General features: G+C 40.5%; 1 protein-coding gene across 4 annotated transcripts in view; it reads right to left on the bottom strand.

Annotated features, from left to right (window-relative positions):
- Positions 1-18,032, bottom strand: part of JADE3 (jade family PHD finger 3) — a 67,359-nt gene that overhangs the window by 10,826 nt on the left and 38,501 nt on the right. For all 4 annotated transcript variants that reach the window (XM_029999060.2, XM_029999063.1, XM_029999062.1 and 1 more), the window contains 4 exons: positions 11,192-11,349; positions 9,132-9,322; positions 6,670-6,881; positions 3,921-4,088 (listed from right to left, as the gene is read on the bottom strand). In XM_029999060.2, the coding sequence (XP_029854920.1) occupies positions 3,921-4,088; positions 6,670-6,881; positions 9,132-9,322; positions 11,192-11,349 (729 nt within the window). The remainder of the gene's footprint in view (positions 1-3,920; positions 4,089-6,669; positions 6,882-9,131; positions 9,323-11,191; positions 11,350-18,032) is intronic.

Raw genomic sequence — 18,032 nt, 5'->3', positions numbered from 1 at the left:
ATTAGTTTAACATGTGATAATTAAACTGTTGACTTTACAAGAGCCAGTAGACTAAGCTGAATTTCCTAGCTTCCCTCTGGGGGTACATCATCACTTGATGCAGGTATTCATTTTAAAACCTGCTTTAATCCCTGAGGAGGAAAGGCTTTGCTTCAGCAGACCTTCTCTGTGAGGTAAGACTTATCCAAACATAGCAGTGCTAAATTCATCAAGTCTGATTGTCATAGCAGCTATACTCAAACTGAGTATTTTTACTACTCTCTTCTTATCATTGCATTGCTCTAAGGATCATTTAAGTAGGCAAAAAAGACAGCTTTGCAAGAGATTAGTTGGTTCATAATTTCCACACTTAAAGTTGATCAGCAGTTCATGAATTAATGACATAAATTGACTCAAATAAGATTTATATTTGTTACGGTACTTCACCCTCTGATCCCACAGCTGCAAGCCACATCTTCTGGAACATACTGAGGTCAACCTCCTGCATGGCATTTCCAGAAATCTTCATTGGGAAGATAGTGAGTTGCTTCAGAGGGTCCAGGTTTTATCAGACAAGAAGGAGAATAGGCAGGCAATATGTAATGGCCTCATCAGGTAGAGATGACAAACAATTTAATCTGTTGTGGCCTTCCTATAAATTGGTGGGAAAGTGACAAAGCTGCCCCTGAAGTGCCTGAATGGTTCCACAAAATCACGTCCAGCACTCTTAAATATCATCAAATGTAGGTTTTTTGCTTCCAAAATGAAAGAGCCTTTCATCAGCCTAACTTGACCTTGCTCGAAACAGACCTAGTCACAAGTTGCACAAGTATTTCTGAAACAATATTGTACGAAGATTGACCGCAATTCTCATCCCAGTTACCACTATACTAAGAGGCAAGACTTCCTTTGGGAATTAAAGGATTATATCAACTTGTCAGCTTGTCTATATTCCTTTCAAAAAGAAACCAGAATCTTCAGTGAATTTTTCTGGAGATTGATTAATACCAGCTTTCCACCATGCTTCCCAGCAGGAGCTGGGAATTGACACACACCTTCTCCCTGTCCGTCTCTGCCCCTTTTAATGCTCTCCCTGCTCCTTCCCCAGAGGGGACTCATAAGGTCAGGAAACATTTATGTTGGAAATACTGTCCATTCAGCTTGTAACACTGCCTGTTTATATTACCCCACTTTGTAAAAGCACAAAGAGGCGCTTACAGTCAGGTGCAATTTATTTATACTGGCCTCATGCCGCCTGCATGTTTCTGATATTCAAAGAGAAGAGTCAAGGGAAAGTCTGTTTGAACTTCACTGCTCATGAGGGATCCAGAGAACGAAGAGGCCAACCTTTTAATTCCCCAAAACCTCCCATGCCAAGGCAGAAATGATCCATCTGCCATAACATATAGCTGTTTTCTGTTATTTCTTCACCTTGTATCAGGTTACATTTTGACTGCTGTACTCTGAAGAAGTTTTAAGAGCGGGAGAGAGTGAAGACAATGGGCTGTTGAAGCCTCTTCTCTGCAACTGTTATGCACATGAGCTGCCATCTGGATCGTCACCCTGCTGTCCTCTGCTAACCTGCCACCAGCATCTGCACGAGTGCACAGTGATCTGCATCGGTGGCTGGGAAGGACAGCCCTGTGGCTGGAGAACAGCCACTCACAACAGCAGCTAAGGATAGTCAATTTGATAACCTTCCAGTTGTAGCAAAGAAAAATAACTTTCTGCTTCAGCTAACACCACAAAGATTGAGGGAGGGTGTAACTGTAATGGGTTATCTAAGGCAGAGCAGAACCTTGAATTTCAAAACACTCAGTGTAAGTTTGCTGGTCTCAGTGTTTCCATGAACTAGACTACACATTTACACTAAAAGACAATAAAGGGAGAAACCCACAATGACTACACTTTGGAAAGTAAAAACCTTCAAACATGCCAATCAGTCAAGTGAGGGTCAAGAAAGCCTTTTGACTCCATTAGCTCACAAGGAAGGAAGGGAAGAAAAAACATTTTAAGACAGTGCTGAATGAGTTAATGAAGGAAAATACCTGGTGCAATTGCCTGCAACAATGCTAGCCTACACTTGGTGACTCATGAAGTCTCTCTTTGAACCTTTTACCACAAGGCACAGACAGGTTTATGGCCCATTCCTCTCTGCATTCTGCCTTGCTCCATTTTATTAGGGCCACAAGAGGAAATGACAGTGACTTTATAATTCATCTGTTTCTTTTGGGGGAGTTCCAGTGTGCTACTATCTGGGGGAGAAGAAAAATAGTTATATGAGAATACACATTCTCCCCTAAAGTATACATCCCCAGGTCTTCAAACTCTGGGTCTTTCTTGTCCCCCACAGCACGTTAAGGCCACAGTGACTCTACACACAGTAACTGACCTGCCATTTTAGCAGATTCCCAAAGGTTTCTCTGGCTTCTCTGGTGACTGAATTGTTTTACAAGTGACAACGCAGGAGACCGAGAGAGAGAATGGATCCAGGAAGCATTTCCCACTCCTACTGGCAGGTGTCACCTCCTCCCTATGTCCAACACATTTGGCATTGGTGTGGAGGGGAGGAGGTGCCCAAGGCCTGGAGCCACCAAACGGGCTGTGGGAGCAGCTGGATTTGGGCTGTCCCACCTGGGTGCTTCCCCAGCAGCTTCTCTCCCTCAGCCAGAGGGAGGTGGGCAAGAGGAAAGGCAGCGTGTGCTCCCTGCCCTGCCATCACCTGCTTCCTCTTCTGCTGGCGAGAGCATCGAGGCAACCACATGCAGAAAGGGCCTCTTAGGAAAACCAGTCTGCTCAGAGCCGGGAGAGCTTCCAGCCAAGACTCTTCATAAGCACAGGAGGACAAGTCAGGAGATTTTTTTTTTTTTTTTTTTTGGACTTTAAAACAAATCTTTTGGTTTTTTCTCAACACCTTTCTCCTTAAAGGTGGAAGAGACACCAGGAACTACAAGCAGGCCTGAAAGGAAAAGTGTAACCACAAAGATAACCTCCTTAAAAAGCAGATATATGCCTGAGACAGAGCTAGGAATCACACACTGCATGTGGTTGCTATGTTAAACAAAATACTCAGAAGCTTAACATCTCCCTCAAAGTTTTGCAAATGTGAGGCCTGGCTGCGCTTGGGAGCAGAAGGTTCAGAAAATAAGGCGTCCATCCCCCTAATGTCATGGTGCCGACAGATCTGGCTACTGCCTTGCATTAAACCACCCACCGTAATAGATCTGCGGATCTTACCAGAAAGAAAACAGAAATATTCCAAGTACAAAATTAAACACAAACCCCACCTCTACCCAAATGAATATTCCAATTTATAGAATTATAGTGTGATGCTAAACTTAATTCAAAACAGAGGAAGAAGTGTAGAGCTTCATTATTAAACTCTCCATATATGTATGCATAGATATATCAAAAAAGCCTTTACTTATAAAATATAACATAGAAGATAAAAAGCCGTATCTCCCCACCATTCAGAAAACTTTTAGTTAAAAAAAAAATCCTTAACCACAAATCTTAGAGTCCATCCTACACAAATAATGCAAGGGAGGGTGGGGTGTCTTTTTAAAAAAAGAGTGGATGTACGCATGTAGATTATACACCTGAGCACAGAAATTCATCAGAAAATAAGAGAGAATGAAGCTGCAGTAGTACAGTGAACACTAGCTTAACATCAGTAACCCTTTCTAGCAGGTCACTCAGATGCCATAATGACATCAAGAAGTGACTGCTGAGTAAATGGAGGGGACAAGGTGATTAATTAATGGAACATAAGCTGGACTCCCTCCCAGTCCTCACGGGCTGTACAGACTCATCAGAATAAAGTCCGGCATTAAGCCAGACAGATACCTTAAATCATGAGAACCTAAAAAGGCAGAGGAGGGAACAAGAAGGAGGAGGACAGAAAGGAGTCTATGATACAAAAGGCAGAAATTAAGTTTTACCTCTGGAATCCAGAGAGCACAGCTCACATGTGCCCACTTGGTCCCTGTCCTGGTAGCTTTCATGGCACCTCCTCTTTTGGGACACAGGAGGCACTGAGGATGGATTCCCAGGACACAGGTCCGACACAGCCAGCTCCCTTCGGGTACTTTTAAGATTCCATAGCATGCCTTGGAGGAAAACAGGTACTGAGATCATTGTCCTGATATGATTTCACACACAAGCATTAAAATTCATATGGACCAAAGCTTTCAAATACTAAAGGCAGTTTGGCCTTTATTTAATCCTTCTCTAATTTCTTTACCTTAAAAAGAGTCAAGTGATCAAAGAGATAAACAGCCTGTAAGGCAAAGTCATTTTATGCTGGCTTCTTTTTAAAATGTGTGCTGGTATTGTTTTTGTCTATCGTGTAAAACGTACCATCGTGACTGCACAACACCACTGGTGTTAAGAACCTTCGTCTTTCCTTTTACTGACTTTTTCTTTAAATTAGCTTCTGTATCTAATCCTTTTTAAAATCACAATTTCCTACCACTAATAACTTTACACTCTAACATAATGCTATTTAAATGTGAAGGGATATGAGCTGTTTGACTGAAGACCATTTCCTGCAACACTAAATTACCTTTGTGGCTACAGTTCTGTGAATTGTTTGTTACTTTAAATATTTATATGATATGGCAACAAAAATTACAGCATATACTGAAATTATGAGGTGCTGGGTTTTATGCCTATTTCCCAAGTATTGCACTTAACCTCTCAGAAAATGAGAAATTTCTTAAGTTTTGCTAGGTTTGAGAATTAAAAACAAAAAGGAAAAGAAAAAAATTAGTCAAATTCCTAGCAGTTCTTAATGGCTAACTACACATGTATCTAGATACACCCTGGTGTACATACATATACGCATATTAAAGCTGAGAATATCTGAAATTGGCTGCCACCAAGGTCTAATTCCACTCAACTGCTCCAAATAAAAGCTTTATCAAAAGGGTGACTTTCAGAGGAAGGCCCACCATTCCTAACATCATCTCGGGGAACAGTAACATTGAAAGCCTCAACAGAACAGGATCATTAACTGTAACCAGTCTTTCAGATTCAAATCTAGTATAAAATTCCCATACCTGTCTTCCCAGCCTTCTGATTATAAGATCTCAGTATTTAATATGAAGCGATATCATAAAACATTGCACATTTATGTCAGGCCTGCAGAGACAAGGACTTTCCTGAATTAAATCCTGCATTACGGAAACACCAAGACTGACCAACATAAATGCTATTTTGATGTGATGACTGTTGTAAAAACCCAACAGGGGGAGCTGTAATCTAAATTTTACAAGCATTTCCCCCCCCCCCCCCCTCTTATGTGGCACATTCCCACCAGCATTCTTTCTATTGCTAATGCAGAAGCAGCATTACACCTAAGATCACACTTAGGTGGTTGGAAATGGACTGAAACTATTTTCTCATTTAATCCAACTAATGAGTGGAGAAGGCCTAGACTACTAAACCAGTAATTTCACAATGTGTTTGAGCTGGCACAGAGGGCACCATGAAGGAGGAAATCTCCCGCAATCTTCCCCCCCTCCACCTCCAAACTGTGTGATGACAAACAGACCCGAGGCTATGTGGTGAACCAGGGCCAACACAGATTAAAAACAGAATGATTTTTTGTTGTTGTTAGGATCAGCTCCAGCCTAGACATGCTCCCCGGTTTGTTTCAGGCAGGTCTGGCATGGGGAAGGGTCAGAAGGAAGGAGGCAGCAGGCCATCAGCTCAAGCTCAGCTGTCAGCAGGCAACCACAAGCCTCTGACTGCAAATTCATCATTACTTTTGAACAGGCACAAGCAGGGGCTGAAGTAGGTGGCCCAGCTGCTGGCTGTGTTCCTGTCACTGGCCACATTACTGGCACTCAGGCTCACATGGCTGCTTCACATGGTGAATCAGATGAGGAAAGCAGCCAGGCTGGAAGCCAGCCCACTGCAAGCAGGGAGATGACAGGTCCTTTTTCAGCCAGATATGTTTTCTGAGTATTGCTTGCAGTCGGTACAAAAAAAAATTGTTAAAAAAACCTTCTTAGTCTCTTTTCAATTTACAGCAAAAACCCCTTCCAGAACAGGACACACAGAAACCACAGGATTCACATCCCTGTTTTGATTATAAGGATACCTCTGCCTGACTACCCTGAGCTCAGTTGGTGTCAAGTCTTGGCTACATCTGAAACCCTATAAACGTGAGCAACATTCAGACTGAGAGTATGGTTATTACAGGTGCTTAAGCATTCTAAAAAAGATCAGCCAGTTAAAGTACCTACATGTGGTTTCAGATGGTTAGATTTGGACAGCCTGTGTCTGGCCAATTAACTAGTCAGTCAAGGAGGAAAAACCCCAGCTCTGAAACAAATGATCTTTAGATTCTTCACAAATAGGCAAGCCAGCATCTCCTGCCCTGTGTATCTTCAAAAGCAGGTTTAATAATAGGGGAAAAATTGTTTACTGTCACAGAGCAAGTACTTGCAAGTCCCAAGAACACACTCTGTGTTCCTATTAGACTGTAGATGTCCACATATTTACCATGCTAGGCCACTTATCTACTGTAACTGTCAGGGTACAAAAATTCAACTTAGTATTGCACCACCCTTCATACCCAGGAAAATCACAAAGCCCTCTAACATTTCATATCAGTTCAAATTCCACATTTGCCAAGGTAAACTAAGACTACAGGACAGTGTCAATGTTTCTGCAGGCACTAACCTGATGGACACAGATATTACACTTGTCACAAAACACCATGTCATTCCCATCTTCACTGTCAGGGGACCGGCACACATCACAGATGACGTCTTCATCATATTCAATACCCAGTCCTTCTTCAGTCTCAATAGCATGATTCATGTTCTCATGACAATGCCGTTCCAGCACTTCAATTGTCTTTTCCATTGTGTTTTCATCCAGGGGCCCGCATCCTGCAACACAGAACAGAGAAAGGGAATTAAGAGGACAGTCAGGTGCCTCTGAGTCCAAGATGCGGGAAGAGAGAAGGACAACTTCTAGCAACTAAAGCAGTAGACACAGCATCTTCTCTCCCATCACACATACTAAAAATAAAAAATAAAATAAAAACACTGGCTAATTGTAGCATTATTTTATAAATACAAGTAGAACTACTACTGGAGTCAAAGTTCAAGCTGTACACAAAACCCAAGACTGCCTGCACCTTGAAGAAAACACTACAGCATAAAAGACAGACAGCAGTTGCTGTAACTGCTAGCTGCTCCCATACAACCCTTCTTCCACCTCCACCACTTTAAGAAACACTGACCACCAAAATTACACACAATGTTCTTCTGAAGACTAACTTCCTAGGAAACAAAACTCACCAAGAACACTTTAGATCTTATAAAGATACAGAAGCTGCCACCATCCAGTACACTACTTGAGTGATCAGCATGATGGTTATGAAAAGTGCTTTTATTGTTTTGTTGGGTTTTTAAAAATAAAATGGTAGATAAATATATTGTTGGCAATCCATACTATGTGTTCACTTGAACACTACACATGCTATATACACTTACCACTAATCAAACTTAGTGTGAGCAGAACCACTTAAAAAGTATTTGCTACAAGAGTGGTCCTCAGCTTGCAGCTTCAGGACACATGCTGCATAAAACGCTACAATGTTCACAGCTACAAGAAATCTCCAAACTGCATCCTCTCAAAATCCGCAGTCAAAAATGATGATGCTGCCCATAGTTCACTATTTACTCAGACCTTCAAAGGCTGGGATATTCACTTAACATTAATATCAGAGGCTAACATCTTAACTGCTGGACTATGCACAAGAACATAGCTACTAATTTTGATTCCTTGTTGCAAATGATAAAACGGGGAGATGGAAAATATAAATGACCGCTGATACAAAGTGCCTTCTGCTACTAAACTGTTCTCTCCAATGCCCAGATATTTTCTCACTCCCTGAATTACAGAATCATTCCGGTGGGAAGGGACCTTCAGAGGACTCCAGCCCAGTCCCTGGCTCCAAGCAGAGTCAACAGTGAATCCAGACAAGGTTGTTGCCCAAGAGATATGTCTAGTCAGATCTTGAAAATCTCCATGGATGGAGATCTGCCCCCCAGAAAAGCTAACAGCTTTTGCTAACAGCATCCCTGTATGCCTGGAAAGCTTGTCCTTGCTTCTACCTCTTACATACACCCTTTGGCACTGGAGCTCAGTCACGAGTTCCCTCCCTCACCAAGCTGGTCTCCTGACACATCAACTTGTTTTCCTGAATGTCTGGATGGATCTTTCTTGTGCTTGGAGGAGACTGTCCTTAAAATCCTGCTAGCTCTCCTCAGCAGTTCCACTCTTCAGAGCTGGCTCCCAGATCGCACCTACCCAGTTACCTGAACAAGTAGAAACCTGCTCTCCTGAAGTCCAGGACCAGAAGACTACTTCCTTTCCTCACTCCTCTCAGGATCTCAGTTACCACTACTTCATAGCTACTACAGCCAATGCCGCCATGGATTATTGCATCCCTACAGGTTCTTCCTTGTTTGTGAACAGCAAATCCAAGAGATGCTAAATATCTCCCTCTCTTGCCCACCTGTCCTTCCTAAAGGACCTGCAGTCATCCATGGAAGAATGCCAGTCACACAGGCTATTCCACCACAACTCAGTTATTCCAGTGATAATTCCAAGACTATTTTCCATAGCTCACTCCCCCTCATAGCCCTCTATACCCACAACTTGCATGGAAAAAAGAAAGTTTACTTAGCTGATTTTAAATGGGCTAACATGTGTGAAACTTAATTACTCTGTTAAGAACCCAGCATGCAAGCTCCTCAGAACTCTGAATTTGTAGCGATAGTATGTTCAAGTTTAAGAAATGGAAACATCTGCTTTTGCTACATAAAATCTTTAACTTTTTAAGTCCTAAAATTAATTCCACCTGGTGTGGGCTTTTTCTCTCCTGCCTCAGTCTGCAGAAGTTGCACGTGATTATGTATGTGAAGAAATTTTTAGGCACAACAGGTAAAACAGAAAACATTAACAGATCAAGCAAGCCATTATTTTAAGCATTTTTACCTCCTGTTTTCCTTAGCATTTCCATTCAATTCTCATTCAGCAATCTTTAAGAGATCTCACATGGCAGACTACAACTCAAACAGCAGAAATGAAACTGCTGCTTTGAGAACTAGAACGTGTTGTGAAATTACCCATTTCTGTAAGCTCTTCATTTAGCTCCTGAAGCCAAAAGATGTCCATGTCATCCAAGTCATAGCGACACACAGATTCTGCCAGTTCCAAAATGTTGATGTAACCTGGTTCTGTGGGCTCTTGGCTGGAGCAGTGGATATATTTCCTGGGTCGTGTATACAGTACTTCTTTCACCTTCTCTGCTACAACCCTAGAGTGAAAGTAAAAAAAGAAATAGAGGGTTACAGCTTTTTAAGACCCATCCTTGAAAGACATGAAATATTTGCTCTAAGTGTGAAGAAACCTAGTGTTTCACAGTTTTTAAACTAGTCGGTAGGTGTAGCCAGGCTAGGGAGACAAGATTCTGTAAATGTCATTTCTTCACACAAAATGTGCTAAGGTTTGCTACATATACAGAATCCTTTTTAAAATATAAGCCTGTGCATATGATTTTCAATTTAACAAATGCTACTACTGCGATGATGCAAGTGTTTTTGAAACCCACATAAAGTATTATGCACATAACCCCCCTACAATCTTTGTTCTATATTCTTCTTAAATGATAGAAGGAAATCTTGCCAACTGATTTCTTGAAAATACCAGCTTTTTCAGGAAAGCTTAATTTATTCTACTGCATGGGGAGGGGAAGAGAAATGCCTGTTCTTCATTGGAGATAAACAGTCTACCCTTATTTTGTAAATGACACTTTATCCATGTTACAAATATATTATTTTGTTATGTAAGAACCACTCTGATGCCAAGCAAAAATGTAAAGGGGAAAAAACAGCTAAAAATCATTCAGGAAGCAAGGGAGAAAAATATTGGTGTTTTCAATCTTTCAATTATTTTGAGAGACAAAACTCAGCATTTGATTAGTAAACTAGCCTATGGGAACAGAAAGAGTGACCTTAGCTAAAGTCAATCTTTCTCTGAATTCAATGCAAAAGGCCCTGCATGTGAAAGGAAGCCAGGGAGATACTGAATGGAATGGTGCCATGTGTGAGCAGCTCTGCATGCTTTCTGGAGCTAACCCTCCACGGGACAAAGAGAAAAGAAAAGCTGTGGGAAATAAGGCAAGAGGAGTAAAGAAGGAGCAGGCAGCAGTCAAGCAGTATCCCACCTAATTCTTACTCGACAATGTGGGTTGTCAGTATTAGCACAAACAATGTTCTTCTGCCATTCTTCCTCCCCCTTCACCTTGCTCATTTTTTCCCCTGGTTCCCTTGTGAGTTTTTCTTTTCTCTGGTCCAGCCAAATCTATAGCAATTTTTTCCTCTAACGTAATACTACTGGCATGAGATGCAATATATTTACTTTTAATAACTTGGTACTGACAATAGCCCCAGTGGAAATTAAATTATGCTGGCATAAGCGCTTTCACTGGACAATTCATTTATCTTCATCTCGAAGACCACGGTGGCAATAACATTTCTATGTTGAAACACACTCTGTTTCCACCACAAAGGGTTGCAGGACTACACTGTTATGTTTTCCTAGTCTAAACACAGCACGAGAGAATGAAAGGTTATTTGTCTATCTCCTGAAATGAAGACCACTGAAATTCTGTAATGTTAAGCAGCTATTTGTGGTGAGAGAAGGCAGAAAGGGTTAAAGCTTTGGCAACAATAACCAAAATTAAATTATATGAACAATTGAGTAACTTTATCGGTATCAGTAACTACTGCATGCCTACTGCTCTATATCATCATTCTTTATAGGGAAGCCTTTCAAGTAACATGTATAAGATTTGGGTTTATTTTTAATCTATTAAACTCACCATACTCAAATAAGAAAAGTTTTTAATCCATAGCACCGTGTGACTCGGGGAAAAAAGATCCCTTTTTAAACTCACAATGTAGATACTATAAAAGTATACAGACAGAACCAGATCTGGACTGAAGTGTCACAGAAATGTTTTCCAAATTAGTACTTGTTTGGGTTAAGAATATGCCTGAAGGCTGCTGCATTGGGGATTTAAATAACACAGAAAAGCTGACTGCATTTAGACAACCTATTTTTGAGACACCATCTTCTCTAAGTTGACGTTCTGTACATGTGATCTGCGTCTGATCGCCATTACCTGAGAGAAGGCTGTGGAATAGTTTCTGGACTGGCTGGAACTTGAACCCCTTTCTCCCATTCTTGCTTCCATGTGTCCGCAAAGATATAATATTCATCAGGGTTGACATGGTGAGAATCTGGTAGTTTCATGGCACTAATGAGATCCTTGCGGAACACCTGCAAGAAACACCAGGGAAAAGAGTGGCTTGAGAAAGAGTGTTGCGCTAAAGGAAGCAGTAGGTATTTTTCTTAATCTACACTGAAACAATGCATATACCTTGATAATTTTTTTTAAAGAGTACCAATACACAAGCAAGTCAATTTGAAATTATGTTGGTTATTAACTCTCAGTGTATCAGGTGCAGTATGACAAGAAGTTTACGTTAACTCAAAACCACGCTGCTGCCCAAAGGCTAATCAGAAGGAAGAAGGCTGTTACAGGCAAGCAGGGAGAGGGGAAAAGAGGCCTGCATCTGATTTAAGACTCCTCACCCTATCACTTTCAAACAGCTTGTTTTACTTGCCAGTCTGTAGGCTTTACCCCAACTTAAGATACAAAGTAGCATATCCTTTTCTTTTACTCAGTGTAGCTACTTTAAACTGTCATATTCACCATGGGCTATGAACAGTTGCCATGGCAAAATTGATGTTTAGGCACTTGTTCATTTATTAAAACTGCCTGAAGTTTTATTGGTCAGGATCTCAAGGATCAAAGATAAACAGCTGTCTTTGCTGAAACACAAGACCTGTGTTGCTCTGTGCCTGAACTCCAGTGATGCAGGCACAGCGACACAATCCAGGCTCAGCATCCTTTAGCAAACCTATACGATGAAACACACCATCATGAAACAAAGCAAACCCATCAGTGACAAACCTCCATTCAACTCTTGGCTCAAGAGGATTAAGTTTCTACAAGCATGCAAACATGATTATCAGTCATCTCAAAGCTTACTTAATGTCAATGCCTGTCAAATACAGATGCAAACAATTTAAATAAAGGGCATATGCATCCTTTGTGGGTTTTTTCTCCACTGCTACACTGTACCAGTTTAACATTCATAAAAGCAGAACAGTGACTGTGGCTTGGTGTTAGGGAGACTTCACAACTAATTAACTGTATTATCAGAACGAGAAATCAAATCCTCAAAGGGCAATAAAATGGAACAGAAAATATCCCTGCAATAAGCTGTGGCAGGTTGAACTCTCTTCTTACTAATTCGGTTTTATAGCCAGAAGAGTAATAAAGTATCTCAGAGCCAAATATCTTTGTGTACCCTTTTCAATTTGACAGCACCAGACCGGTTATGCCTGCTGCAAAAATTCTCAGCTGTTCTTGGAAATCATCAAGTAAACTTTATTAAAAAAAGCTCTATGCTAAAAACAGGTATTGAATTAGGCTGCCGGTGAGCTACAACATCAGTGTTGCTTCATTATGTCCTACAACCACACCTCGTGTGGGCTGCCAGGAGAGCAAGTTGACCAAGGGAACTCCAAACCACAGACTCAAGGCTCTCTTATTTACTACTGATGCGTTATCTACTTTGGTTCAGACCAGACAGTTCACTGCTGTCTCCTGCATAAAAATCCTCAGGTACCTAACAGGCCTGTATTAAAATGTGAATGACAAGAGTGAAAGCATTAAGACTGCAAGCATCCATTTTTCCCAAGCAGTATCTGTACACACCAAAAATAAAATGTAAAATTATTTATGCCACTTAAAAGGCATTTTCATTTTCTGTGTTACAGGTACAGAACCAGGATTATGAGAAACACTAACATGGCACAATTCCAAAGAACTCCAGAAGGAAAAAATAATCCAATAAACGAGAAGTGCATTGACTGGTTTAATTATCAGAAAAGATATTCCTCAAACCTTATCTGAGGTAAGTGCTTTACAAACTACCTTTTAAGCTACTGATACAATATAGGAGTGCTTCATATCAACCCCACTATTTTTTAAACACTAGATGAAAAATGCTATTAAAGGCATTAGTAATCTAACTACATTGCTTAGCAGCAAATTCATCTTCTGATCATCCATTGTATATGTGAACTGTATCATTTCTATTTTTAGAGCACAAATGCCCTGGAGCATGGACTTTTTTTGTTGTTTTTTTGACTGTCGTACAGTACTTACCACACCATCACCATGCTGCAATATCAAGTTCTCAGTTTCAAATTTCTAAAATTTACAGTAGAGATACCACTGAAGGTCAAAGATTTAACCAATATAAACATAACTGCTGAAACCTTGAGGAACCCCAAAACTCAACCAAGGCTTCCTAAGAATTGCCTATTCATACTTATGATAACAGTGCAATTGAGTATTTCCTGCAGACGCTTGGAATCATTATAATCTCTAGCTCTCATCATTCTTCATTTCTTCCTGTGTGGCTAAGCAGGGTCTTCCAACTCTCAGAGGACAACGTATGAGAACACTCACTCTATATTTCCTTTGCTGTGGAAGTAAACCAAAACACTGAAGGGACCCAAAGAGAGTTTTCTGACAAATCAAGTAAATTTTACTTCAGCAGTCAGCCTCAAGGCTATGACCTAAGCCAACTCAATGAAGAGCAGACACATGTCTTCAGGACTTAGATAGCCAGCTTTTCCTCATGGTTGTTTCTTTTTGGACACTTACTTGAAAAAGGAGGCAGCTCCTTTACTAACTGTATCCATAAAGTAACAGCTAGTCCACTCCACAGCACATACTCTCCTCTTGGCATGGACCACCTTCACTTCCACGGTTAGCCCGTGAAGTGCAATGGTCATCGTTCAGTCACCCAAAAGCAGTTCTATTTATTACCATACAAAACCCACAACCCTTCAACTTTATTTTAATATCATCTGTAGTGTCGTACATACTAAGACCTGAAAAATGAGCATGCCAGCTGTAGGCTAATAAGGCATTCCCATACCAACACACCATTCCTCAAGAGCAGACTCAGCTAGCGCTGCATGTCTTCACCATGATAGAGAAGGACCTTGCAGAGCTGAGCTACAACCAACTGCAGCTAGCGTAGCCAGGTCCGTACACACAGAAATGGGAAACACCCCACTGCTGTAAGGATTCACAAAGTTACTGCATAACTGTGGAATTTAAAAAAAAATTTTTATCAATTGAAAGCATGAAAGAAGAGATGAGTTTTGGCCCTGCTTACCACGCAAGACTGCTTGGTCTGAACTTGCCACTTCATTTTGCTGCCAGGAATTTTTAGTTTCAGCTGAAAATAGTCCAGCTGAATGACATCAATGAAAAATGTGTTTGCTTAAGTCACCATCATCATCATCATATTACGCATTTTGTTGAGAAACTCTAATAATTATATCATGCTTTACAGCTGGGGCTTAAATCTAGAGGAGGAAACCTTGTTCTTTGGTCAAGATTAGCTTTTTGCTCTGCAGTAAAAGTCTGCCTGGATTTGCTGACGCAATGAGAACTTCCTCGTCACCTCTGCAGAGATGCACTGCCATGTCTAAAGCCTTTAAAAGCTAAATTCTACAAAAATTCTCCAGAAATAAGGATGCTCTGCTCCCCCATGGCACTAACATATCAAGCAACAATGCTATCATGGAGCTGTGGAAGGAAAGATATGGTGCATATGTGTTATTTGTTTTTCAGATTTCTGAGTTGTATTTGGAAATTATGTTAGAAGAGTATGTTCAAGGAAAATTAACTTCTTGGAATCCATTTCTAAATGCTTCACCAAAAGCTGTCTCTGACTTTAACCCGAACTCCTTCTAGAAGCAGTCTATGAAAATTCAATATATAATCTTCCTCACAGGACCCTCCTGTGCTTACTCTGTGAATAAATCAATCCTGTGAAACAAAGAACACTACTTTGTGTGAAGTATCCTTATCCACTAAAGATATCAGGGAGGATACAAGTAATGCTATAGAGAATTACAGTAAAATATTAGCGTCGAAGACAGAGAGTGGGTCTTGACAATACAACAGCCTTCTACAAACCCCACCTTCGGTGAACAATTCAAACATCAGATCTGCACAGACTGTGACGCACCTTTTGTTCATGACCACTGCAAACCTAAAACCACATTTAAAAAAAAAAAAAAAAAAAAAAAAAAGGAAAAAAAGAAGTCAAATACCTTTTCCAATACCCTTCTGCAAGCTGCTACTGAAGTTGACATGCCATTGCCCATTCACCTTGTCTTACCCAAATGCATGTGTGAGGGAAAACAAATGGATTCCATCACGTCTTAAAAATGGAAAGAAAACTGAGCTTTCAGGTACTTTGACCACTTGCTTACAAACCCCCAACAAGGGGTAAGCCACTTGTCACAGGCACCTAGGCCACAACTGGGAACCACACCTCAAAGGTGTAAGTAAATTATGGGTTAACTGCTCTGTTGTTACAATCAAAGTGGGATTTCTGCTGCATTGCAACTAATTCCTTCAGTCCTAAGGCTTCCCCTGTGACTGACCAGCAGAGCCACAGTAACATGCGTTTCCATTGCTCAAGCCCACCACTTAGGGAATCAGAAGACCCACTGCCACAGAAACACAGAGCCATGATTTTTTAAAGGCAGGAGGGAACTACTATATGTTCCATCCTGTCCCCTCCACAAGAGTACACTCTCAGAAATCTTTTACAGAAAATAGCGTGGAACGAGGGCCAATATCCTCTCTAACCAGAGAAAGCTGAAACAGCCAGTATTTTCCTGGATTTTTGGTCTCCTTCACAACCCATCTTGAAGGCCAACTTTGAAATTCCAGGTGCCAAACACTCAAACTACAGTGGGCACTTTCTGTGAAGTAAATGACATATGAGTTTTTCATCATGTTTGGGGTCAAATCATCTTTTTTAATTCACCTTTGAAAGGATCTAGTAACTTTTTTATTCCCACAAGCATTAAAGCTTACTCTACTATTATAGCTCTCAAGTAGCACCCTCAGCAAAATTTAAACACACTTATAAAGCAGCAGTTCACACCTAAAATCACCTCATGAATAATAAAACAAAAGCCAAATTGTAATATGACTTACTATAAGTGTAATACATCCACACAGTATCTGTAAATAGTTTAATCTTTGTACAGATGTTCCACAGTATGTGCAAGAGACTGTTCATTTACAGAGGATGAAGCACTAAGGACAAAATTTGGTGGGCTCATCCTGGAGAGGTAGAATTTTTCTTGTTAATACATTGCAATCTGGGCATGAAGTTTCTGAATTAAGGCACTTTATTATAGAAGAGTCTGGAGACTCAAGACAGGGTGGGCTTTTTGTTTGGTTGGGTTTCTTAGGTAGCAAAGTAAATAAAAGGCAACATAATTTTAAAATGGAAATAAAGCTACAGTTCCAGGCATGTATACTCACTGGATTGAAAAACTTAAGATGTTAAAAAAGCTGGGACAGACAGGAATAAGCGTAGCATTAAATTTGTAGTTCTCAGACATCTACACAATTTGGACACGCACTGCAGTAAATCCTAATGTTCGAAGCCCTACTCCCTAAAACTATTTTTATGGATTATCCAGGCCTCAAGCAAATGAAATATAGTACTTTTAAGTAGCCATGAATCTTCATTGCCTCCTTTACAAGATGTATAGGAAAAGCCAGGAAATCAGATACTAAATCAACCCTACCTAACATCATGTCTGACAGTATCTCATGAGCCAGAAGAACGTGCAAAAACACATCAAGTTTCCTTCTGGTTGCTAATCAGACATAAGCTTTGGATTTGGGGATTAATCCTAACAACCAATTTTTTAAAAGGTATTAATTTATACAGATATTTAGAAAAATCTGTACTCATTAAAAAAGGAATTGGACAGATGATAATCTTGTTCAATTCTCAGTCTCAACAACTTCCTGTAGTAGATGAGCTTCACAGTCTAATTACATAATGCATGGAAAGGATATCCTTTTAATTGCTACAGATTTCCTAACTTTTGGCCTCATTCACTGCTGCGCCCCCCCGCCCTTCCTCCCCATTTCTTCCATCGCAAGGACAGGCAGGACTGGAGCTCTAGGTCTGCTGTTTCCAGACCATTCATACTGTACTATAACGCCTGCTCATTCACTTCTGAAGGTAAAATAGCTCAGCCTTTTCACAAGCAAGCTTTTCCATGCCCTTACGCACTCGGGTTACCTCTTGCTAAAGAGTTCAAATAGTCTGAGACAGCATCTCAAAGCAAATAAAGATTATAAAAATAACCAATGAGGTTGCACCGCTGACTTACATAAAAGTATTGTAATTTTTTTTTAATCAATTAACCCAAGCAGACTAGAAAGCAGCTCATTGAAACGCATAAGGCACGTTTGCCAGAGGTCTTGAGAAGCCTGTACAGATGTCCAAGTTAATTCAGAATTTTCTAAGGTAAGCATGCGCATAAAGGTAACAGTCTCCTATTCTATTATGAATAGTACACGCAAAGCAATACGATTTAATCATGCTGCCTATTCATTCACAGAACAAAACCAACCACTTTCAAACTGCAAAAATAATCCATTTTCTGCCAAGAGTCTAGTCTTACAGGGTGCTCCTCAGGATCAAGACCTACGATTTATGTGGCAGTTAAATACCACTAAAAAAGTTTCACATACCTAAGTAATGAAAGCAGACCATTTACTTGTAGAAGACAAGCTACATTTCACATAACACAGCTGTCGCTATCAGCAATGAGGGATTAAAAACTACTATTGCTATGAGATTCGAAACCCTATTTGCAAAGAAAGGTAAAATACTGCCATCTTGTATGGGAAGGGTTAAAAAAAAAGCACAATGCTGACTTAGCTCCTTTACAGTTTCAAGAGGGAGAGAGGACTGAAACAAATACATATGAGCTTGAGCGTCATAAAGATCTCTTAGGCTCTTTTGTGACCCCGCTAGCCTAAG

This window comes from Aquila chrysaetos, chromosome 23 (assembly GCF_900496995.4).
Source record: "Aquila chrysaetos chrysaetos chromosome 23, bAquChr1.4, whole genome shotgun sequence".
Lineage (NCBI taxonomy): Eukaryota > Metazoa > Chordata > Aves > Accipitriformes > Accipitridae > Aquila > Aquila chrysaetos.
This window is presented reverse-complemented; position numbering and strand designations above follow the sequence as displayed.